We start from the raw sequence: 25,949 nt of genomic DNA on the forward strand, positions 1-25,949 counted from the left end.
CATCTGTACGCTGATGATACGCAGCTGTACATTTCCACCCCAGACCACCCCAACGAGGCTGTCGAGGTGATGACCCGGTGCTTGGAAGCCATCGGGGTCTGGATGGGGGACAACAGACTCAAGCTCAACCCCTCCAAGACTGAGTGGCTGTGGCTACCGGCACCCCGGTTCAGTCAGTTGATTCCATCACTGACCATAGGGGGCGAGCAATTGCCCCCTGTGGAACGGGCACACAATTTGGGCGTCCTCCTAGATGCCTGGCTGTCAATGGATGACCATGTGGCAGCCGTGGCAAGGGGGGCGTTCCACCAGGTTCGCCTGGTGCGCCAATTGCGCCCCCTACTGGACCGGGATGCCCTACACACGGTCACTCATGCACTGGTGACGTCTCAGCTGGACTACTGCAATGCCCTCTACATGGGGCTTCCCTTGGGACGCGCTCGAAGACTGCAGCTAGTCCAGAACGCAGCCGCGCGGGTTATTATGGGGAGTACTAGGTACTCCCACGTAACACCGCTCCTGCGCGAGCTGCACTGGCTGCCTGTGGTCTTTCGAGTGCGTTTCAAGGTGTTAATTACTATCTTTAAAGCGCTCCATGGCTCAGGACCTAGGTACTTGCGGGATCGCATCCTACCACACACTTCCCTGCGACCGATTCGCTCTCACAGGGAAGGACTCCTCCGGGTGCCGTCCACTAAGCAATGCCAACGGGCGGCGCCTAGGAGTAGAGCCTTCTCTGTGATGGGCCCAACCCTCTGGAATGACCTCCCCCCCGATATCAGAACCACCACCGACTTCCGCTCCTTTCGACAAAAACTGAAGACTCACCTGTTCCGTTTAGCCGGCCTGGCCCATTTATAGTTTTATTCTACCTCCTGGCAGATATTTTAATTGGGTATTTTTAGGGTATTTAAATATTGCTTTTAACTACTTTACTTCAGATATGTACAGTTTCTTATTGCCTCCTCTTTGTGTTTGTATTTTCTATTTATTGATGTGTTTTTATTTGACTGTACACTGCCCCGAGTCCCTTTGGGGAGAGGGGGCGGTATAAAAATCTAAATAAAAGTAAAGTAAAGTAAAGACAACTGTCTGATAAGTTCCTGATTGGGCCCCATGACCATCCCAGTAGAACTTAAAGTGCCCTCTAAAAATGCTGGCCCTTTTAGACTCGGGATGCACACATTGCATTGTTAGCCTGGAAGTGGTGGAAAAAATGGGTTTGAAACTGAGAACTTTGATAGTCCCCATTGCTTTTTGCCAACTAGATGGATCTTTAGTGGGAGGGGGGCTGCCCATTTTGTGACTGAACCTATAGACATGTGGATGGGAGATCACCAGGAGACATTAAGTTTCATTGTGGCCCTGGGGATGGACCGACCTCTCATACTGGGCTTACCCTGCTGGCGTAAATGGAACCCACACATCAACTGGAAGAAAGGGTGTTTGCGCATCCGATCCACTAAACCCCTTGAGGGAGATGGGAGTGTTTCCAATATTACCAATGCTGAACCTAACCTAGCAGCCGCGGTGCAGGAAAAAATTGAGGGGGAGGAGAAAATCCCAAAGGAATATTGGGACCTAAAGGACGTTTTCAGTGAAAAATCCTCTGATAAATTACTCTCTCACCATGCGACTGAGTGCAGCATTGAGATCCTCCCAGGAGTAAAACTTTCAAAACCCCAGATTTACTCAATAACACATGAAATGGAGGAATTACGGAAGTTTATTGACAAAAAATTGAAAATTTTGCTGAGCCCCTTTTAGAGTTGTGTTTGGACAGGACTTTGTACCAATTCCTGAGTTGCCTCGAGGAAAACCACACATTTTGTCCCTCTCCGAGTGGAGTGACCAGCTTCGCCAAGTTTGGCCCATGACCTGCAAGGTGTTGGAGGCTGCTCACCGGGCGCATAAGAAACAGGCTGACAAAAAAGGGTGAAGCAAAGGGAGTACAAAGGAGGAGATCGAGTGTTTTTGTCCACCAAGTTTCTACAAACCACCCAGAAATAAAAGAAACTGGGGCCGAAGTATGTCGGCCCTTCCCCTATTGTGAAAATCATTAATCCTGTTTCTGTACGATTGGAGTTACCAAAGCATCTTAAGTGGATTTATCCTTTGCTTTATGTAAATCTGTTGACACCAGAGCATACTTCTTCTTTTTGTGCACCCCTACCTGCACCCCCTGCCCCTCTTCTTATTGAGGGAGAGCAACACTTTGAGGTTAAGAAAATCTTGGACTCCAAGAAACATAGGAATCGAATTCAATCCTGGAAGCATTCCCCCCCCCCTCCCAGGCTGAGTGGGTTGATAAATCTCACGTTAGAGCTCCTAGACTCTTACAGAAGTTCTATGCTAAGTTCTATGTTCTATGCTAAGTACCCTGATAAGCCTTGATCATATTTGAGTCATACATGTCTTATTTCTATTGTTTTATTTTCTTGCAGGGATGACTTCTTTTCCTGAAGGAGGGCCGGATGTCAGCCACTGTTTCACTATTTGATTTTGGCTGCCATTGAAACGGGGAGGGGGGCCTGGTATTTGGAAGTTTAAGTACAGGAGAGATTATAAAAAGGGAGTTTTGGTCTCACCGTCTACTGTGCATGCTGGAGATTAGCGCTTGGTGTTGGTCAAGGCCAACCGTCCTGCATACCAACCTGATGATGCTCCTTGAAGATGGAACTCACATGATACCTAAGAGATTTGCATATTGGACACTGGGATGAGGGTTACCAGGGGGAGGGGGTTTGGTCACATATTGATATATATGATTTCGCGCGCTTTTCCCTCAGATCTTGCTTTGCTTAGCTGCTATCTTTTCATAACCATTAAAAGTACTCTTAATTCTGCAAAATGGAGTTAGATGGTTTCTTTCTTGGTTGCTGAGGGAGGCTGGCTTGACAATTACAAAGGCACCAAATATAAGGTTCTTTCCCTGAAATTGCATACAAATCACTTTTGATCTTTTAATTAAGGGAGCCAGAAAGAACACATGATATACTAATTTCTTTTTGTGAGTTGCTCTCTGTGATTTAGCTCAGGCCGCAAAACAATGATGTAGCATTTGGGCAGGAATATGCATCCCAGTAAAGCAGTGCTGGAGGCCAAGATGGAGAAGATCTCCACAGCTACCATGGCTTTTCCTTTTGTGCTCAGGTAGGCTGGAAAGAAGGAGATCCACACACTGCAGAAGGCCAACATGCTGAAGGTGATGAACTTGGCTTCGTTAAAGCTGTCGGGTAATTTACGGGCAAGGAAAGCCACGATAAAGCTGGCAATGGCCAAGATACCCATGTAGCCCAAGACACAGTAGAAGAAGAAAGCTGACCCCTCATTGCATTGTAAAATCATTTCTTGGAGCTCTGAGTGCATGTCCAACTCAGGGAATGGGGGAGATGTCGACAACCAAACAATACAAATACATACTTGTAAGAGAGAGCATGAGAGGACAATAGAAAAGGCCAATCTTTTCCCCACCCATCTCCTCATCTGAGAACCTGGTTTAGTGGCCATGAAAGCAACAACCACAGTGATGGTTTTGCCCAGGACACTAGAAATGGCCACTGAGAAAGTGATGCCGAACATTGATTGTCGGAGAAGGCAGGTCACTTTGCCAGGTTGGCTGAGGAAGAGCAAAGAGGAGAGAAAACAGAGCAGAAGAGAGACAAGGAGGGTGTAGGTGAGGGACCGGTTGTTTGCTTTCACAATGGGAGTATCCTGGTGCTTAATAAAAGTTCCAAGTACCCAAGAGGTCAAGAAGAAGAAACCAAGAGCTGCTGAGGATAAACCAATTCCTAAAGGTTCTTCAAAAGTTAGAAAGACCAGCAATTTTGGGATACATTCATTATTTTCTTCATTTGGATAATGATCTTCTGAACATGCAAAGCAATCTTCCATATCTGGAAGGAAATATCAAGGATATATTTTTAATCTACACATTCCATAGTATTCATATTACTTTCTGAATGGGTGCCAGTTGTTATTCCTTTGAGTTCTTTCCACTGGCTTCCAAATGGATCATGTTTCTATGAAAATTCAGTTTTTCCCCAAATGAAAAATTTAGGATTGGCAGAAAACAAACAGAAATGGAAGGACTATTATTCTTTGAAATGCAACCCTTTGTATTATTTTACAATACAATACAATACAATACAGTACAATACAATAGTAGAGTTGGAAGGGACCTTGGAGGTCTTCTAGTCCAACCTCCTGCCTAGGCAGGAAACCCTACCACACTTCAGACAAATGGCTATCCAACATCTTCTTAAAGACTTCCAGGGTTGGGGCATTCAACTTCTGGAGGCAACTTCTGTTCCACGGATTACAATAATACAATAGTAGAGTTGGAAGGGACCTTGGAGGTCTTCTAGTCCAACCCCCTGCCTAGGCAGGAAACCCTATACCGTTTCAGACAAATTTTAAATTTTAAATTTTATTGCAGTGGTGGCCATTTGGACTTTCCCCATTTTTTTTCCAAAACATGGAAAATCACATTGTTTTTAATATGACTGTACACCGCCCCGAGTCCTGTTTAGGAAAGGGTGCGGTCTATAAATTAAAGTATTATTATTATTATTATTATTATTATTATTATTATTATTATTATTATTATTATTATTATTATTATTATTATTATTATTATTAGATTGTATCACAGCGGCCAGTTGATTCGCTGGATTTGGCATTGATTACTAGTCGGGCCCCACCAGGGGCCTAGGACGTCGTAACGTATTTTCGTAATATACGTGCAGATCCAAGCAGTGCAGCTTTTTGCATTTGACTGATGGTGATTTTGTCAAGTTTTAACTGTTTTAAATGTAATTCCAGTGCTTTTGGAATAGCACCCAGTGTGCCGATTACCACTGGAATGACCACTGCTGGTTTGTGCCATAATCGTTGGATTTCAATTTTTAAGTCCTGGTATTTCGCGACTTTTTCATGTTCCTTCTCCTCAACTCTGCTATCACCTGGTATTGTGATGTCTATGATTGTAACCTTCTTTTTCTCAACCAGTGTGATGTCTGGTGTGTTATGCGCTAGTACTTTGTCTGTTTGTATACGAAAATCCCACAGGATCTTGACCATCTGATTTTCGGTGACTTTTTCAGGCTTATGTTCCCACCAGTTTGTTGTTGTTTTAATATTATAATTTTTGCACAAATTCCAATGGATCATTTGTGCTACTGAATTGTGCCGCAATTTATAATCAGTCTGCACGATTTTTTTACAGCAGCTGAGTATGTGATTATTATTATTATTATTATTATTATTATTATTATTATTATTATTATTATTATTATTATTATTATTATTATTATTATTAAAACCGTGAGGATGTATGTACGTCTCTAGTAACAGAGTGTATTGACCCGAACAACAGATTGTAAGTCACAGCTATAAAAATGTATATTCACTAATAACTAAAAGTATTATTTATTTTCACACTAAGATAGGGTATTACAGTTTGCTTAAATTTACTTATTTATTTAGCACCATGTTTTTCCCCAAAATAAGACAAGGACTTATTTTCTTTTGACCCCCGAAATAAGCGCTTGGCCTTATTTCAGGGAGGTCTTATTATTTTTGAGGTTTAAGAGGCAGTGAGTGTGGTCACCTCGTGGCTGCTGCTGTGTTGCAATATTTTCGGGGAGGGCTTATTTTTGAGGGACAGCTTATTTTAGCGCATGCACTCAAAAGCCCGATTGGGCTTATTATCCGGGGAGGTCTTATTTTTGGGTAAACAGGGTATATGGTAATGTTACATTAGCCAGGAGACTATAATGTTAATACAGACTAGTACTTTGGCTGCCTGAGACTTCTAGCTCTGTTTGTCTATGAAGATTCTCAGTTGCCCAGCTCTGACTGGATAGTGGGGAATGGAAGGAGTTATATTCTTTGGAGACAGCTGGTCATTAAAAAGCAGTTTTGGGACAACCATGATCTGGATGAATGAGAACATCCACTGACATTTACTTGTTGTGGCCCAGCATGATCTGGTTGAGCTGCTGATGGACTTGGGTAGCGAGAAACCATATGAGTCTGCCCTGGATGATGTGGAGGACCCTGTGCAGGGTTCAGACTCAGAGCAGAGATCAGGCTGGTTGGCCACCAGGAGGCGCCTGAGGCAAGGAGCAGTGGGGAGGATCAAAGGCAGTTTGTCCCTGATGCTAGATTAAGAAGGGCTGAAAAACGGAAGCAGCAACTCCGTAGGCAGACTCACAGAAGATGATTATGCACAGGTGGTTGTGGATTGGCCCCTCCCAAGAGAGATTATAGGTGAGGTGTTGGGAGGGGACATTTGCAGGAAACAACCGTTCAAATTAGTAGTTAAGAAAATCTATCTGTGTATTCTAGCCGTGTCTGCTCATTTGGACTATCTGTGTTGCTTCATTTGAATTATCTGGGTTGGTCTATTGAACGTGAGTTGTCTGGGCCCTCGGCCAAAGGATTTGTTACCTCAGTAATTAAACAATGGCAAACAGCCAAGCCTGTGTTCTGATTTATTCACAGGCATGGAGAGGGGGGTTAGAACATTTAGCTATGCAGTTTGGGATGAGCACCCTTGAAATGGTGTGGGAATATGAACGTATTTCCAGCAAAATGTTGCAGACGACAGGGACCTTCAGTTTGAAAAGCAGGCAACACAGACTCATCCCCAACAGCCTGTACCTGTCTTCAACAGGGATGGGACACAGGGCAGAAAGCATAGCTCCACAACACAGTCCTTTCAGCAGCTCCAAGATGGTTCCATACCATTTCTATTACTCAGGTGACCCTGAGGACACAGACAAATTTCCAAGTGGCCACAACAACTCTCAGAAATAATGCGAATGATCAGCTGTCTGCAAGAAATATAAATCCTTCCATTCCCCACCATCCAGTCAGAGTTGAAGAAGCTTCTTGGATGAGAAGCAAAATGTCTTCAAAGGGGGCAAGCTAGCTCTGCACCAGAAAGAAAGTCGAGTGCCTTTCCTGCTGCCTCCACAAATGAGCGTCGCAAACGGGAAGTGCCGTGCCAGCAGGATTCTAACCGTCCACATGAAATGCCAGCTCATTTTCCCACCAAAGTGGTACCTATTTATCTACTCGCACATAACATACTTTTGAAATGCTAGATCGGCAAAAGCTGAGTCGAGTGACGGGCGCTCACCACACCACTTAGTACTAGAAGTCAAACCATTGGAGCTTAATGACCTTCTCCAGCGTCATTAACCATTGTACCACCGCTCCTCTTCGTTTGCTTAAAACAACCTATGAAAACTTGCTGGAATGTCTAACCTACCCTTTTGATTTGAAATCTTCCCTTCTGGACATGGGACACAGTCGTAGCAACAGAATTGTTTTCCTTCAATTTCCTTCTTCCAGTATCCAGGGGAGCAATGGTCATTGCACAGAGAAATAGGAAGAACCTGGTGATAAACATAAAAGGTCTTTTGCAAAGGATTTTTTAAAAAAATATTAATCTTGCAGGATGCAAGCTGATTCAGTAACCGGGACCAAAGATTGATCCGTGACCAACTCAGAGTAGATTCTTCAACATTATCCTGGGACACTTTTATTCATGAGTTATTAATCAATCTCTTTAATCTCTTTAATTCTTTACTTCCCAGAGGGCTACTGAATATTATCTAGCTGGATTTATATTATACATTAAAAGTTGTTGAAATTACAATGATGAGCTAAAGGGCCTGTTTGAAAAAGGCAAGGTGAGTGGATTAATATGCGAGAGGACAATGCTATAGAAATAAGGCAATGCCCATAATTTGAAAGATAATTGCCACTAAAAACAAAACCTGACTTTTACATTATAAGATCATTTTGTCTATTTGATTCATGCTTTTTTTTATTAAAAAAGTTTTACACAAACAAATTTTCCCCCATTTTTTGCCCCCCCACCATATAATGTAAATCACATACAAATACTGTACCCCCTCCCCTCCCCCATCTTAAAAAAATTTCTCATTCAAATATTGTACCACATACTGTACCCCCCCTCCCCCATCTTAAAATAGATTTCTCATTCAAATATTGTACCTAAACATATATAAATCCTAATATAGGTTTCTCTTAAAGTAGTAATATTTCATTTATCCCATCTTCTAGATTACTTATGCATATATATTTCCCAACCCTCCACCCTAACCCTCCCCCACCTCCCAATCAAACCCACCCCCCTGACTTCCGCTATACACCACTCTAACAATTCCAAGCATCCCATGTATTATTTACTCTGATCATCTATCAGTCTAAACATTCTTAACTAAAGGCTACATAGTACTTCCTAGTCTGATATTTATTCTGTATGTAATCAATCCATTTTACCCATTCCTGTGTGAAATTCTCCTGCTTCTGACCTTTTAAGAAGGCTGAAATTTTTGCCATTTCGGCGAACCCCGCCACTTTCTGAATCCATTGATCAATTGTCAGTAAAAAATCTTTTTTCCAATGTTGCGCAATCAACAACCTAACTGCTGTAACCATATACAAAACCAATTTTGTTTCCCCTTTAGTAAAGTCCTTAGTTATACCCAGTAAGAACGTTTGCAGAATAAATTGTATTCTTTTCTTAAATACATTTTGCATAACCCACCATATTTTTATCCAAAAAGCTTTAACCTTATTGCAAGTCCACCATACATGAAAGAAGGTAGCATCTAGGCACCCGCATCTCCAACATTTTGGTTGAACATTTGGGTATATTTGATTCATGCTTGATTATGGGTCATTGTATTCCATTTTCTTCTTGCAAACTGTTCTGACCCAGGCTTCCTTAAAAATCATGAAGCAAAGTCTTGGTCCCAACAAATTTTATTTTTATTTACACGACTGTGAATTCCTTTCATTCACAGTCAGCAAGGCTTGGCAAACAGAGGAATTTCAGAGGAATATTTATCAACACGAACCTTATCTCGCTTGGAGAGCTGCCAGATAACTAGTTTACAAATGCAGGGCAAGGCAAAACTTGGCACAGAGTCTCCTCCAGTCACAAACAGAACTTTCCACTCTTCAAATGACCGAAGGAACGAATTGTTTCCTGCAAAAGCCTCCTCCCTGTTCACTCCTCTTTTGTTTCCTATGGGAGGGACCAATCACCTCCAAGGTATGGCTTTACTCCCAAGTCGACTCTGATTGCTTAGTTGTTCTTGTCTTCTGGCAGGTCTGCGCATGCACACATTGGGAACAGGCTCCAGCTGTTCTTCTGCCTCACTGCTGTCTAGTTCCCTCTCTGCCTCCAACACAGAGCCCTCGTCTTTCCTCAGGACTGGCCCATGTTCCTCCCCAACCACCTCACTTTTTGACTCTGCTGCCACAACACAAACATTGAAATTAGATTTCTAAAGAGTCTAAGTATGGTGTCAGAGACCAAGACCTCTATTTTGGGATCACAATATGTCAAGTTATAGTCCATCAAATGAGTCCATACCTGATTAAAAGCTGGGTGCCAGACAATCAGATCTTCATCAATGAATAATTCTTTGCCTGTTGGAGAGCTGGGATCTATTACTCCGACTCTCACTCTTTGAAAAGACCGATTGGGAAATGTGATGAGGTTGATGATATCAAATCCACCCATTACGTCCCCATTTTCATTTAGGGAAACTTTCTCTCCAGCCGAATTGTTAAAAGAAATGCCATGTAGAAATGGATGGAGCTATGTGAAAGAGAATGAAAAAAAAAGGGGGGGATAGGAAGAATAATACAGGTAGTCCTCTATTTACAACAGCTTGTTTAGTGACTGTTTGAAGCTACGATGGCACTGAAGAAAGTGATTTTACAACCATTTTTCACATTATGACATGTTTTCACGTTTATGATCTTTGCAAAGTCAATAAGGAAGTCAGGGTACCTTAACTGTGTTACTTAACAATAGTTTCTTGATGTTCATAACTAACTGGATTTTATAAGCAGAAAATATTAAGACTTTCTGCCATGGGTTCAAAAGATAATTCGAGATCAAATTGCTTTATTGAGTTAAAAGAAAACCTGACTTTTACATTGTAAGATCATTTTGTGAACTTGATTAATGCTTGATCGTGGGCCATATTTGTTCATTGTATTCCATTTTTTTTCTTACAAACTGTCAGATTTCCTAAAAATGCCCTAATTGATTCATAAATATCGAGTCCAATTTTTCAGTGCAAAACCAGTCATTTACTAGGAGCTCCATTAGGTAAGATCTGCTCGCAGTCAAGCCTGTGCTTGGTTTGATTTATTTCTGAATTTTACCCCTGTTCCTTCCCTCCCCTCAGTCTGTGTCATAAATCACAGTACCCTATAAGTTGCACCCCTCCCAAACCTCTTGCAGTAAGATCTGACTCCAGCTGACAATATGCATGGAACGCACTCCCTCCCCATCATTCTGTCCCCATGACCACACTGAGAATTGAAACTGTTCTGACCCAGGCTTCCTTAAAAAGCACGAATCTCAATTCTCATTGAGATAAAAGAAGTGTCCAGTGCAGAAAGAATACCTGCCAAGGCTGCAGATGTGGAAGGTCGTTTTTTTCAACCAATATTGTTTTTTTCTTATTGAACCTCAACATGTGCAGAGCCTGCAAAGCATGAGACACAGCATAAACAGCATTGTAGATGCTGTAGCTTTGGCCAGTCATTTCCATTTCAAAGACAGGCCCAGGAAGATTCTCGAGCTTCATCTCCCCAGTGCACTGTCTATTGTGTGTGTCTGGTAATTCTGATTTTGAGAATGAACAATCGAAGGATTGTTCCCAAACATCCTGCAGAAACCCATCTCTGCAGCCTGAATGAGGTTTGATGGTCTGAAGAAACTCTTTGAAACCTGCAACTGCTCTTGAATGAATGGTGAAGGAAATAGCCCCGTGGAACATCTGGAGATCCCAACCGATTTGAAAGCCAGAGACCACAAAATCAATCTGGGCAGTCATGATCCACACCTTTCTAAATAATGCCATTTGCTTGCTTTCGGGATCTGCGATAAACATGATAGCTCTCAGCCACATAATTGTCCCTGATTCTCCATAGACGAGAAATGCGGTGCTGTCACTATTCCTCAAATTAATGAAAACACTTCCGATTACATGATAAAGTTCTCCATAGTGTTCTATGTGGATTAGTTCTGAAAGCCTTTCTATGAACGATGAGCAGATACCGTTCTGTGAAAGTAAGGGCTGCATTTTCTGTAGGAAACGTTCTCCATTATTGTTATCCATAGTAAAAATCCCAATCCACGTCCACCTGAAATGATGAAGCAGTTGGATAATCCCAACATATTGATGGTCCTCTTTGGGGACCATGAAATAAAGTGAAGATCGCTTGGTTGTCTGAAACTCCTCTTGGGCTAATGAGCCGTATGTCAGCTGAAAGAAAGCAGAGTAACATTCTGTTGAGTTGTTAGCTCAAATCCAATCTTTCTGGATCTAGTTTTCTTGTAAAAAATACCTAAAGAATGAATTTTTCATATATTTCTTTAGGAATTGAATGGAATTTCTATGAATTATTTCAAGCACATTACAATAGTTCATTTGTTTGAACAGGGCCAGGGTGTGCTACATTCACATCTACTCTCTGTGTATGGAGTGACTCTAGATACTCACTTCTATGATTGGCATTGTAGCTTCACAAAAGAGTCCTACGTATTATACCTTAAGATCTGCAGAATGTCTTACTACAAATCTAATATCTGATTCTCAGTAAGTATGCCATAACAACAAAGTACAGAATTTTTCTGCTCATCTCCTCCATACTTACCTGTGGAATCTTGAAGAAACTTACAACTTCAGCTATATTAGATGATGTATCAGAACCTAACCCTCCAATGATGGCCATGAGATTTTTCTGGTGATCACATTTGTAATTAGGGACAAATTCCTGGGATTTGAAAAGAAGTTCCAGAGTGCTACGATAGGTCATCCTTGCATTGAGGTAACTGTCATAGATGTGGAACCCAAGAGTGATGTTGGGTAAGATCTGGGGTTCCTCATTGATCTCCTTCACAGCAAAGGCCAAGGCAAGGACGTGTTGGTAGAATTTGGTTGTTACACTGAAAATAGATTGAGCACATCTTTTCAAAATAATAATAGTTCATAATTTTGCAAATTATATTAGGATGGTCATTGCATATCTGACTACTGCAAAACCTGTTTCTGAGTGAAGTGTTAATTAATTTTCTAATCAATCCAAATATACTTTGCACACAATTTATTTCCTTTAATATTTTTTCCAGAAAATTAATCAGCATAAGACATACTACATTAATTTCTGAAATTGTAACTGCAGTGTTCAGTTTAAACTAGAATGCCATGGCTTGTTTTATTTTCTCCGTTGATTTAGTTTTCGTGAGAAAAATAACCTCTCATTCAAGCACAAGGAGACCATGAACAATAAAAAGCATATTTATTTAAAATGTATTTGTATATAGTCTTTTGCAAAAGGATTCTCAATCATGAAAGACAGAAAGAGAAAGTCGGATAGGTCCGAATACATGGCTTAAATACATTTGGAGTAACAGTTCGCTCCCCTTACATAACTGTGTTATCTAAACTTTCTGGCTACTCGGACCAGAAATCCCATCATTTTCCCCATAACAAGACAACCAATCTCATCATGGCAGCTTCCTGACATTGTCATGGCAGTTTCCAGTAATATCAGGCTGACCTGGCATTGTATGTCCCAATCAACTTTATAGCCTTGTTTTTTTTTCCAAAAGAATGAACCCTTTACATAATCTCTTATCTTAATGTATGACAGATGTGCTGCTAGGGTTATAAAAAGTGTAAATGTGGAATCACTCAGGTTCCTTTATTTTATAAGAATAATCCAATTTCTCTCAGTTTTCCAGGAACTAGAATTAGAATGAATGATTGATTAAGGGTGAAATTCTCTCTAAACTCATACATCTTGCTCACCTGAATCTTTCCAGTTCGGAAGGAATGTCATAATTCTTAGCTCCCCCAGAATCATTATCTAAGGTGTGTGTCCACTATAGACTGCATCAGGTAGAGATACTGAAACATCTTTACTCTATCCTACCATTCCTTACCTGTTCAGTAAAATAGAATGCCAATAGATTTAATTAAGTTCCCATATTTATGTCTATGGAGATTCTCAGTCATCCAGGTCATGGATGTCCCAAAAGTGCATTTTCAAAAGACAACTGGACTTTATTGGGTTTTTTTTTCCTTTGAAAAGATTTCAGTTCTCATCCAAGAAGCTTCCCGAACGAAACCAAAACTGAACCAGAACAAGAAGCTTCTTGGAAGAGAAGCGAAAGCTTTTCAAAGCAAAAACCAAGAATATCCAGTTGCCTTTTGGAAAGGGACCTTTATTTTTGTCATGTGAAATGTGGCAGAGCTGAATGTTTCTTTTTAGCCTTCTTATTCTTGATCATTCCCATGCAATCAAACACGCTTGACAAGAGGATGTTGTTAATGAAACAAACACAAAGAGAGTTCCCTCTTCTGTCACCACTTTCAAAACACAAAAGCATTCTTACATCTACATGAAAAACTCTACACAAACAGTCCTATCAATGATTCTTTGCTATTGTGGGCATAGGTTAGGTGATTGAAAGGGAAATATTTACATTGGTGAATCATAAAGGTTGACAAAAGGATGCTGTTTGAATAGAGTTTGATAGAAATGGTAAATCAAGTGGGACACCATCCCACCTATGATGAGGTCTCCAGGTTGATACCACTCATGTGGAACAGGGAAAGCATCACTTGCAGGGCAGCTCAGAGTAACTGATTTGTGCATCTGGACACCAGGAGGATTGATTTTATGATCCTCTCTGTATGGAGAAAATGTCTGAGACTATCTTCAAGGAGAACTTCTGGCAGATAAAAAAGAAGAGAACTTTGTGGAAATGAATCGCACAGAGTCAGCATTACCACTTCCTTCTTTCCTTCCTCCATGTGGCTCTTGAAATATTTATATAGATCCTTTTTGAATTTCTATTCCCTTCTGTGCAGAATTTTCAATATCGTGGCCTTCTAGAATAATGGAATGATTGCAGTCATTCATAGGGGACATAATTGCCATGGAACCTGGCATTCCCCCCCCCCCCCTTATGTGTCTGATCAACAGCTTTCCTTCTCTGGAGTGACATGATAAGTGACTGATGCTTAACCTGTTTGGAAAATAGTGGAGAAATGGAATTGGGAAGTTGGAAGCTACAACATTGCTCTCATTCTAGAAATGAGGACAAAGATTTAATTTTAATGAATAGGTCAGGAATCCATTTCCTTGCAAAATGTTGGATGAAATTGTCAAACATCAACTGTCTGGTACAGATTAACTGGTCTTGATTTGAAAATCCTTTGGAAAGTAGAAACACATGAAAGTGAAATAGACAATCATTCACACTTTCCTTTCCCCCCCCCCCCAAAAAAAAGGGGGGGGGAGAAGAAGAAATAAGAGTGGACAAGGATATTTGAAAAATATAAAACTAATACTTCAAAAATGTAAAACTAAAACATGTTTTACGTTCAACGTGTAGTTCTCAATGGAACTGCATCTACATGGAGGGAAGTATGCAGTGGACAGTGACGTGCGGTGAGGTTTATGGCTGGTGAGGCTGGTGACGTCATCAGGAAGGCGGGGAATGGGACCACGTGTGCTAGAGGCTGAGGCTGCCTCAGCCTCCAGCACATGTGATCCCATTCCCGCCTTCCTGAGCGCGCTCTGCCGGCTCGCGCTCCGCAGTCCCCAACAGCAGCTGCTTTTCAGTGCTTTTCTGTGCGTCTGGCGTTTAGGACATCCGGCTATCTACCTAAATGCCAGACGCACAGAAAAGCACTGAAAAGCACTTCGCCTCCAAGCCACTTACTTTACTTAACTTTACTTTTATTTAGATTTCTAGACCGCCCCCTCTCCCGAAAGGGACTCGTCAAATTAAAACACAAGGAATACATAGGGATAAATATATAAATACACAGATCCTTAAATACTTAGATGAGGAGGCTATAAAAACTGTATCTTAAAGTAAAGCAATTAAAACAGTATTAAAAATAACCCCTAAAAATACCCCAAAAAAGTTAAAGTTAAAATAATAACCTAGAACTTCCCAATTAAAAAATATCTGCCAGGAGGTGAGATAAAACTATGAATGGGCCAAGCCGGCTAGTCGAAACAGGTGAGTCTTTAGTTTTTGACGGAAGGAGCGGAAGTCGGTGGTGGTTCTAATGTCAGGGGGGAGGTCATTCCAGAGGGTTGGGCCCATCACAGAGAAGGCTCTACTCCTAGGCGCCGCCCGTTGGCATTGCTTGGTGGACGGCACCAGGAGGAGTCCCTCCCTGTGAGAGCGAATTGGTCGCAGGGATGTGTGCGGTAGGATGCGATCCCGCAAGTAGCTAGGTCCTGTGCCATGGAGCGCTTTAAAGATGGTAATCAACACCTTGAAACGCACCCGAAAAACCACAGGCAGCCAGTGCAGCTCGCGCAGGAGAGGTGTTATGTGGGAGTACCTAGTGCTCCCCGTGATGGCCCGCGCGGCTGCATTCTGGACTAGCTGTAGTCTTCGGGCACGTCCCAAGGGAAGCCCCATGTAGAGGGCATTGCAGTAGTCCAGACGAGACATCACCAGCGCATGAGTGACCGTGCGTAGGGCATCCCGGTCCAGTAAGGGGCGCAATTGGCGCACCAGGCAAACCTGGTGGAACGCCCCCCTTGCCACGGCTGCCACATGGTCATCAACTTGATGATGTCGCCGCAGCTGCTGGGCGTGGCCGGACGGAGGTAGCCAGAGTGGCGCCGAGTGGTCCGGGCGGACGAAAGAGCAAGCGAGCGATGGAGGATCAGGCAGCCTGATCCTCGGTCGCTCGTCCGCCGGACTGCCTCGGCGCCACTCTGGCTACCTCCATCTGTCCGTGCCCAGCAGCTGCGACGACATCATCAGGACGAAGTCCAGAGGAGGCAGAAATGTTGTCGGTGCTCCTGGACTTCGTCTTGATGACAAAGCCACGAAAGCGATTGGGGAACGACGAGAACCTTCCTGCCTCTGCTGGACTTCGCACTCTCCTTGCGACTGCAATATACGTCCAGAAGCGGCTTTTGTGGCTAATGGGGTTTGGGCTTCCAGCCCAACAGCCCCTGCCACTTCTGGATGTCTATTGCAGTCGCGAGGAGTGCACAAAGTACAGCGGAGGCAGGAAGGTTATTGGCGCTTCCAAGAACCCTCCTGCCTCCGCCGGTTGCCCAGCTGGCACCGCCCCTCGTGCGTACCTCCTCCTCCTCCTCCCTCCTCTTCCTCTTCACTCCCCAAAGGCTCTTCTCCTTACCGGAGCTTAGCGGGAGCCGTGTAAAAGGGATGGGAGGAAATATATATTATTATTATATATTATTATTTCATGATGAGAGGTGAGGCTCTGCCTCCCCTGCCTCCCCTGACTGCACGTCCCTGGCAGTGGAGTACCCAAGGCTCTGTTTTAGGCCCAGTACTCTTCAACATCTTCATCAATGATTTGGATGAGGGAATAAATGGGGAACTCATCAAATTTGCAGATGACACCAAGCTGGCAGGAATAGCCAACACTCCAGAAGATAGGCTTAAGATACAGAAGGATCTTGACAAACTTGAACATTGGGCACTATCTAATAAAATGAAATTCAATGGTGAAAAGAGTAAGGTTCTACATTTAGGCAACAAAAATGGAATGCACGAGTACAGTATAGGTGATACCTTGCTCAGATACCTAGGCAGGGGTGGTGGGGTAGCGGTCATTGTGAGGGAAGGTCTTGAGCCGAGAGAGACCACTGTGCCACAGATAACCGGTTATGAGTCCATGTGCGTGAAGTGGGGCCCAGGGAGGCAGTTGGGCTTACTGATTATATACCTGGCTCCTCGCTATGTATCAGCAGCCCTGCCCGAGCTCCTCGAGGTGATCGCCGAGATGGCAGTTGAGACCCCCAGACTGCTGGTCATGGGGGATTTCAACTTGCCATCGGTAGGGGAGTTCCATCAGGCGCTTGGTTCCACCCCAAGCGCCTGATGGAACCTGATAGGTTCCAGACGGAGCTTGGGCCATTTCCTGTAGCCCTGACCCGCACCCGGATGGAGGACCTTGTGGCTGCATGGAATAGTGCGGCCGCTGGGGCCTTGGACCGGGTTACGCCTTTGCGGCCTCTCTCGCGGCAGCGAACCACCCAGGCTCCTTGGTTTACCGAGGAGCTGAGGGTGATGAAGCGCCACAAGAGACGCCTAGAGAGCAGGTGGAGATTGTCTCGCTCTGAATCTGACCGAACACAGGTGAAAGCCCATTTACGGACTTACCTTGTGGCATTAAGAGTGGCCAAGCGTCAGTATTGTGCCACTCTTATTGCGTCCGCAGATAACCGCCCTGCTGCCCTGTTTGGGGTAACCTGTTCCCTCCTTCAACAGAGGCCGCGGGAAGCCCCCCTGCAGGGTAGAGCAGAGGAATTTGGGGACTATCTGCAGGACAAAATCGCTCAGATTCGAAGCGAGTTGGTCCCCACTAGTGGTCTGGGGGGACGTTAGAGGCGGGTCTTGAGGTTCCATTCTGGGAGGAGTTTGACTCTGTTACTTCCGACGATATGGACAGGTTGCGTAGGCGACTCCGTGCTACCACATGTTTACTGGACCCGTGTCCCTCCTGGCTTGTACTGGCATCCTGGGAGGTCACACGAGGCTGGCTCCAGGAGTTAGTCAACGCTTCTTTGAGTGAGGGGTTCCTGCCGGCCGCCTTCAAAGACGTGGTGGTGAGGCCCCTCCTCAAGAAACCTTCCCTGGACCCAGCTCTGTTAGTCAACTACCATCCCGTCTCCAACCTTTGCTTTCTGGCGAAGGTTGTAGAGAGTGTGGTGGTTGTAGAGAGTGTGGTGGCACAACAGTTTCCACGCCACTTGGAGGAAACTGATTATCTGGACCCGCGCCAGTCCGGTTTCCGGCCCGGCCACAGCATGGAGACAGCATTGGTCGCGTTGGTGGATGATCTCTGGAGGGCCAGAGATGGGGGTTGTTCCTCCATCATGGTCCTATTAGACCTCTCGGCGGCTTTTGATACCATCGACCATGGTATCCTATTGCGTCGACTGGAGGGGTTGGGGGTGAGGGGCACCATTTTGCCATGGTTCTCCTCCTACCTCGCTGGTCGAGCGCAATTTGTATTGGCAGGGGGGCAGAGGTCGACCTTGAGGCCGCTCACTTGTGGGGTGCCACAAGGGTCGGTCCTCTCGCCTCTCCTGTTCAATGCATATATGAAGCCGCTGGGCGAGATCATATGTGGGTATGGGGTAGATTACCATCTGTACGCGGATGACACCCAGTTGTACATCTCTACCCCAAACCACCCCAACGATGCCGTCGAAGTGATGTCCCGGTGTCTGGAAGCCGTACAGATCTGGATGGGAAATAACAGACTCAAGCTCAACCCGTCCAAGACTGAGTGGCTGTGGCTACCGGAGCCCCGGTTCAACCAGCTGATTCCATCACTGGCCATTGGGGGCAAACATCTGGCCCCCGTGGATCGGGTACGCAGTTTGGGCGTCCTTCTAGATGCCCGGCTGTCAATGGACGACCATGTGACAGCCGTGGCAAGGGGGGCGTTTCACCAGGTTCGCCTGGTGCGCCAGTTGCGTCCCCTATTGGACCGGGACGCCCTTCGCACAGTCACTCATGCGCTCGTGATGTCCCGGCTAGACTACTGCAACGCTCTCTACATGGGGCTCCCCTTGAGATGTGCCCGAAGGCTGCAGTTGGTTCAGAATGCGGCCGCGCAGGCAGTTCTGGGAGTCCCTAGATACTCCCACGTAACACCTCTCCTGCGCGGGCTGCACTGGCTGCCTGTGGCTTTTCGGGTGCGTTTCAAGGTGTTGATTATCATCTTCAAAGTGCTCCATGGAACAGGACCTAGTTATTTGCTGGATCGTATCCTGCCCCTCACATCCCTTCGGCTGATTTGCTCACACAGAGAGGGACTTCTCTGGGTGCCATCCACTAGACAGTGCCAGCGGGTGGCGCCCAGGGGAAGGGCCTTCTCTGTGGCAGGCCTGAGCCTCTGGAATGACCTTCCCCCTGACATTAGAACAACTATGGACCTCCGGTCCTTCCGCCAGAAACTCAAAACCCACTTGTTTCATCTAGCCGGCCTGGCCTAATTCCAGCTTTCCCACCTCAGTTTGTATTTTTAAATTTTGTGATTTGGTTTTAAGGTTAAGTTTTAATTTTTATAAATTTGTACAAGGGTGTATTTAATTTGATTTTAGTTATATGTATTTTGACTGTATGACTTTAATTTGTACCTGTACACCGCCCCGAGTCCCTTCGGGGAGAGGGGGCGGTCTAGAAGTCCAATAAATAAATAAATAAATAAATAATAAGTAGTAGTAACTGTGAAAGGGATCTTGGAGTCCTAGTGGACAACCATTTAAATATGAGCCAGCAGTGTGCAGCAGCTGCCAAAAAAGCCAACACAGTCCTAGGCTGCATCAACAGAGGGATAGAATCAAGATCACGTGAAGTGTTAATACCACTTTATAATGCCTTGGTAAGGCCACACTTGGAATACTGCATTCAGTTCTGGTCGCCATGATGTAAAAAAGATGTGGAGACTCTAGAAAGAGTGCAGAGAAGAGCAACAAAGATGATTAGGGGACTGGAGACTAAAACATAGGAAGAACGGTTGCAGGAACTGGGTATGTTTAGCTTAAGAGAAAATAGGACCAGGGTTGAAATGATAGCATTGTTCCAATATCTCAGGGGCTGCCACAAAGAAGAGGGAGTCAAACTATTCTCCAAAGCACCTGAGGGTAGAACAAGAAGCAATGGGTGGAAACTAATCAAGGAGAGAAGCAACTTAGAACTGAGGAGAAATTTCCTGACAGTTAGAACAATTAATCAGTGGAACAGTGCCCTACAGAAGTTGTGAATGCCCCAACACTGGAAGTCTTTAAGAAGATGTTGGATAGCTATTTGTCTGAAACGGTATAGGGTTTCCTGCCTAGGCAGGGGGCTGGACTAGAAGACCTCCAAGGTCCCTTCCAACTCTACTATTGTATTGTATTGTTTTGAATTTATCTCATATGTGCTTTTAATATTGGGGAATTCACAGAGAGAGAGAGAGAGAGAGAGAGGGAGGGAGGGAGGGAGAGGGGGAGAGAGAGAGGGAACTCATAGTTGTTCTGTTCCAAGATCTATACTTTCTGAGTAGTTTGGCAAACTGGTTATTAGAAAAAATCATTAGGGCAGTGAATCAGGAGTTAAATTATTTGAATCCCACCACTGCTTGCTTCCGTCTGCCTGAAGTTTCGCAGTTCGAATCTCACCAGGCTCAAGTTGACTCAGCATTTCATCCTTCTGATGTCGGTAAAATGAGAACCCAGATTGTGTGGGGGGAAATATGCTGACTCTGTAAACCACTTAGAGAGGGCTGTAAAACACTGTAAAGTGGTATATAAGTCTAAGTGCTATAGCTACAGTTTCTGATTCAGAACGCACTTGCACAAAAGTTCAAAGCCCTTAGGACAGGGGTGGCTTTTTGTTGTTGGGTGCCAAAAATGCATGTGCGAGCATGCGATAGCCCACGCATGTGCAGGCACTCATAATGAAAAGCATGCCCCCACATGTGCATGCATGCACAGCCACCTCCAATGCTTCCCCCCAAGGGCACCGCACTGCTCGCCTCCAAGTTGAACTTAGTATTTCCTCTGGGAGGGAGGTTGTTTTTGCCCTCCCCAGGCTCCAGGAAAGCCTCCAGAGCCTGGGGAGGGCAAAAAATGGGCCCAAGGGGCCTACCGGATGTTCAGAAATGAACTAGGTCCATTGGGCCTGTTTTTCACCCTCCCCAGGCGAAAACAGCCTCCCTCAGCCTCCTGGAGGCCCTCCGGAAGTCAGAAACAGATCATTTCCAAACTTCCGGTAAGCCCGTTGGGCCCGTTTTTCACCCTCCCTGTTAGGAATATAATGTAACGGTTGGGTTGGCAATATATACATCATATAACCATGCTGTACCCGTTTCTTTAAATCATGCCGTAAATGTGATTGGCTGCTGTTTCCTCCATCGGCCATAAGATGGAGCCAGAATCACTGTTAGATTCTGATCTGCTCTGAGGGTTTTTGGAAGCTGGCTGTTAGAAGTGCCTAGCGTGAGTTTTATAAGTTTTGCAACTTCTAGCAAACTTTGTGTACCGGACTGTTTGGATGATTATGGACTGTGTTATTTGCAGTATCCCTTAACTGAAAGACGTTGATGACTGACTGTCTTATCCCTGTATGACTTGGACTGTTTGATGGACCGCTTGATTTCCACGAAAGTAAAAACCTATTTAAACTGCAGTGTCTCAGTATGCTGGTTTGTGTGTTCTCCAACACAACTCGCACAACGCTTCTCTGAACGCACTTGCTCTCCCAACGGGGAGCTTTCCCAGGCTTCCGATGCTTTCCTGAAGCCTGGGGAGTGCAGAAACGACCTCCCTTGGCCCTCTGGAAGGCCCAAAAATCAGCTGGCCAGCACGTGCATTCATGCTGGAGCTGACAGCTCACATGCCAACATATATGGCTCTGTGTGCCACCTTTGGCACATGTGCCATAGGTTCGCCATCACAGCCCTAGGAAGAATCAAGACTTCAGTTCCTTGTGCAGTGTTTTGGGGAGTGGAGCTATACTTAGTTTTAGATGATATGCTACCAAATTAATATGTGGCAGAAGGGAAAGGAAATTTGACTTCATTCCATGAACACTTATTTTGGATCAATCCCTGATCTTTGGTTACGAGCAGAATTCAAACTTGAATTAGTTCCATTTATATGCAAAAGTCCATTCATGCCTAATAAAAAGTTACATAGGATGAAAGATATAATCCTTAACTGCATCTCAAGTACAAGTTATTACTCCCTTCCTTTCTTTTGATTTAAAGAGCCATCTGAACAGGGGTGCTTACATCTTTTGACATCAAATGACAGAAAACCATTTGTCTGAAATGATATAGGGTTTCCTGCTTGAGAAGGGGGGGGGGGTTGGACTAGAAGAGCTCCGAGGTCCCTTCCAACTTCCAACAATGTTTTTTTGTATGTATCTTATGATTTCATCCTAGGCATGAAACTAACTTTGGCTTTCTATCCATTGCAATCCAATTTCTGATCTTTAAAATCAGAATCGTTTATACATTCAAAGTGGTATTAACTCATAGAAAATGCCTGGACAAGGTTTTTTTATTTATTAACAGGTTTATCACACATTGGAATGAGAGGTCATAGAGGACCCACATAATATTCTTAAAAATAAAGATAAAGTAACCAATTTTGTTGTATACATGATGTACACTGACAATAAAGGTTATACTATACTATGCTATGCTATGCTATGCTATCCTATGCTATACTAAAATAAAGATAAAGTAACCAATTTTGTTGTATACATGATGTACACTGACAATAAAGGTTATACTATACTATGCTATGCTATGCTATGCTATGCTATGCTATACTATACTATACTATACTATACTATACTATACTATACTATACTATACTATACTATACTATACTTATTGAAAACTGGACCAAAAGAGAGGCGTCGGACTCGTTGAGGTAACTTTAACAACTTTATTAGAACAGAACAGCAAGCAACAGCAAGGTAACAACTTCAGCACCCCGCTGAAGCTGTCAAGCATAGTGGCCAATGGCAACAGAGTAAAAAGCCTGCTTCCATTCAGGCACATCTTAATCAATAGTCGCGGACCTTTCGTTGTGGGGCTGTCAGTTGTAAGTTGAGGACTTGCGGCTGGTCGTGAGTTGAGGACTTTGAACCAGTCGAACGTCGAGGACTTTATACTACTATATTATACTATGCTATACTGTTGTGGCCCAGCAGGATCCGGTTGAGCTGCTGATGGACTCAGATAGCGAGGAACCATATGAGTCTGCCCTGGACGATGTGGAGGACCCTGTGCAGGGTTCAGACTCAGAGCAGGGACCCGAGAGGCTGGTTGGCCACCAGGAGGCGCCTGAGGCATGGAGCAGTGGGGAGGATCAAAGGCAGTTTGTCCCTGATGCTAGATTGAGAAGGGCTGTGAAACGGGAGCAGCAACTCCGTAGGCAGACTCACAGAAGATGATTAAGCACAGGTGGTTGTGGATTGGCCCCTCCCAAGAGAGATTATAGGTGAGGCGTTGGGAGGGGACATTTGCAGGAAACAACCGTTCGAATTAGTAGTTAAGAAAATCTATGTATTCTAGCCGTGTCTGCTCGTTTGGACTATCTGTGTGGCTACATTTGAATTATCTGGGTTGCTCTATTGAACGTGAGTTGTCTGGGCCCTCAGCCAAAGGATTCGTTATCTCAGTAATTAAACAGTGGCAAACAACCAAGCCTGTGTTCTGGTTTATTCACAGGCGTAGAGAGGGGGGTCAGAACACTATACTATATTATACTATACTATACACCCGTGATGTGCCGCACATGACATGCAGAGCCATATTTGCCCCCATGGCCCTTGGCAGCCCTCAGATCCGGTGCACATGAGCATGCTGGCCAGCTGAATTTTGGCCTTCCAGAGGGCCAGGGGAGGCTATTGTTGCCCTTCCAAAGCTTAGGAAAGCCTCCGGAGCCTAGAGAGGGTAAAACAGCCCAACTGGAAGTTCGGGAATAAATTTTTGGTTTGCCCGTTGGACCTGTTTTTCGCCCTCTCCAGGCTCCAGAGACTTTTCTGGTAGGTAGCGGAGTAGGGATGGCACCATCTCAATCATGAAAAATAGACTGTCTGATAGGTTCAGATACAGCATTTAAGTATAGTTTTTGGGGTACAGGTCATTTCCTTAAATGTCTACATAAAGGCATGTTACACAATATGTGTTATATAATGGCATTTGGCTACTATTCAACCAGTTTCCCCATAAACATTCCCTTGAATGGAAATTCCCCATTATTTCAGTCCCCATTACATGGAGTTTATAGAATCGTATCAGAACTAATCAAGGAGAGAGGCAACTTAGAACTGAGGAGAAACTTCCTGACAGTTGGAACAATTAATCAGTGGAACAGAAGTTGCCTCCGGAAGTTGTGAATGCCCCAACACTGGAAGTCTTTAAGAAGATATTGGATAGCCATTTGTCTGAAACGGTATAGGGTTTCCTGCCTAGGCAGGGGTTGGACTAGAAGACCTCCAAGGTCCCTTCCAACTCTGCTATTGTATTGTATTGTATTGTATTGTATTGTATTGTATTATTGTATTTGTCAGTCAAAGTTCACATACTATCATTTAACAATCCAGGAATCAAATCCCAAATAGTTCCAGTGTAGATTCACCTAACCTGTTTGCATTGGTTTGACCATGATTTGCATTTTGAAATGTATTTTTTTATATACTGGAATACACACTTTAAAAAAAAACACACCACAGGACCTAAATTCTGGCAATATAATCACAATGAGGATATTTTCTTAAGAAACAGAAAAATTGCCTCATCAGAAAAGTTATAGATGAAGAGGGGGGAGATTAAGACAAACTACCAAGAGGATAGTTCAGCTTTTCTTCCTCAGCCATTCTTCTGCAAAGGCTGATAACTCTATCATTAAATCAGTCTAAAGATGCTTTTTCAAGGAGACATTTTTCCTCATGGAAAAGCAAATCCAGTTGCCTTTTTGAAAAAAAAAGCACTTTTGGGACAACCGTGACCTGAATGACTGAGAATCTCCATAGACATGGTTAAGTGATCTTCTGGTGTGTAATTACAACACAGATACTCTGCCTGGATGATTGACACCAGTCCTGCCAGGGCTTGTGTTAATTCTTGGGTTGAATCGGAAACTAAAAATATGAACGTTTCTATCTGCTGGCCATAAGCATGCCACAGTAGGATAACCAATGCCTAATTTGGCAGACATCTTATTATGCCAGTGTTTATTTTTCAGGATAATGACTCTGCAATTTGGCTTTAGATGTTACCTCAGTTCAGTGTTGAGAAGAAGGCCATTTCCAGGCCTTTGAGAGTTGCAGTCCCCAAGAGAGTTTCTCACAAATCACCTCCGCTCCTTTTACAGCTGAGATAATTTCAATTTTATGTGGAATTTGCTGACATGAAAACCGAATTGCTTGGAGGGCATCAGAATGGCTTCGAAAGAATTAAGGTTATTCGTGTAAAAAGCAAGAACCAGACAGACTCCATTTTACATGCTATGTCTACACTCTAAAATGTGAAAGACAGCAGTCTCATAATGACTTCCGTGACACATTCACCTAATACCATATATCGAACAAATTTTTAGGGGATTTCCAAAAAGAGAAGGTTAACTGAGGAGAAATTGGGCGGGTCAACCGAGAAAGTGCTGGTGTCAGTCTCAAGAGGCTGAAGTAGATTGATTATTGAATTCAATTCAATTCAATTCAATACAATACAATACAATACAATACAATACAATACAATACAATACAATATATACAATACAAGAGTTGGAAGGGACCTTGGAGGCCTTCTATTCCAACCCCCTGCCTAGGCAAGAAACCCTATAAACCATTTCAGACAAATGGCCATCCAACATCTTCTTAAAGACTTCCAGTGTTGGGGCATTCACAACTTCTGGAGGCAAGTTGTTCCACTGATTAATTGTTCCAACTGTCAGGAAGTTTCTCCTCAGTTCTAAGTTGCCTCTCTCCTTGATTAGTTCTGATACGATTCTATAAACTCCATGTAATGGGGATTGAAATAATGGGGAATTTCCATTCAAGGGAATGTTTATGGGGAAACTGGTTGAATAGTAGCCAAATGCCATTATATAACACATATTGTGTAACATGCCTTTATGTAGACATTTAAGGAAATGACCTGTACCCCAAAAACTATACTTAAATGCTGTATCTGAACCTATCAGACAGTCTATTTTTCATGATTGAGATGGTGCCATCCCTACTCCGCTACCTACCTTGCTTTGCCATGCTGTAGCAGCCATGGCAGCAAGCAGAAGCATGGAGGGGAAGCATGTGATCTGACCTGCTGGTCGCACTGCACACCCACCTGCCCCAT

The 25,949-nt window shown here is 43.9% G+C and overlaps 1 protein-coding gene across 1 annotated transcript; it reads right to left on the bottom strand.

Annotated features, from left to right (window-relative positions):
* Positions 1-2,997: 2,997 nt before the first annotated feature.
* On the bottom strand, positions 2,998-25,949 carry LOC309400620 (vomeronasal type-2 receptor 26-like; the record flags this gene model as incomplete). Its single annotated transcript, XM_081969180.1, has 4 exons — positions 2,998-3,896; positions 10,709-11,333; positions 11,725-12,016; positions 25,849-25,949. The coding sequence occupies 4 exons, from the start codon at positions 25,947-25,949 to the stop codon at positions 2,998-3,000; spliced, it is 1,917 nt and encodes a 638-aa protein (XP_081825306.1).

This window comes from Natrix helvetica (assembly GCF_964273705.1).
Source record: "Natrix helvetica genome assembly, chromosome: W".
NCBI classification, from domain to species: domain Eukaryota; kingdom Metazoa; phylum Chordata; class Lepidosauria; order Squamata; family Natricidae; genus Natrix; species Natrix helvetica.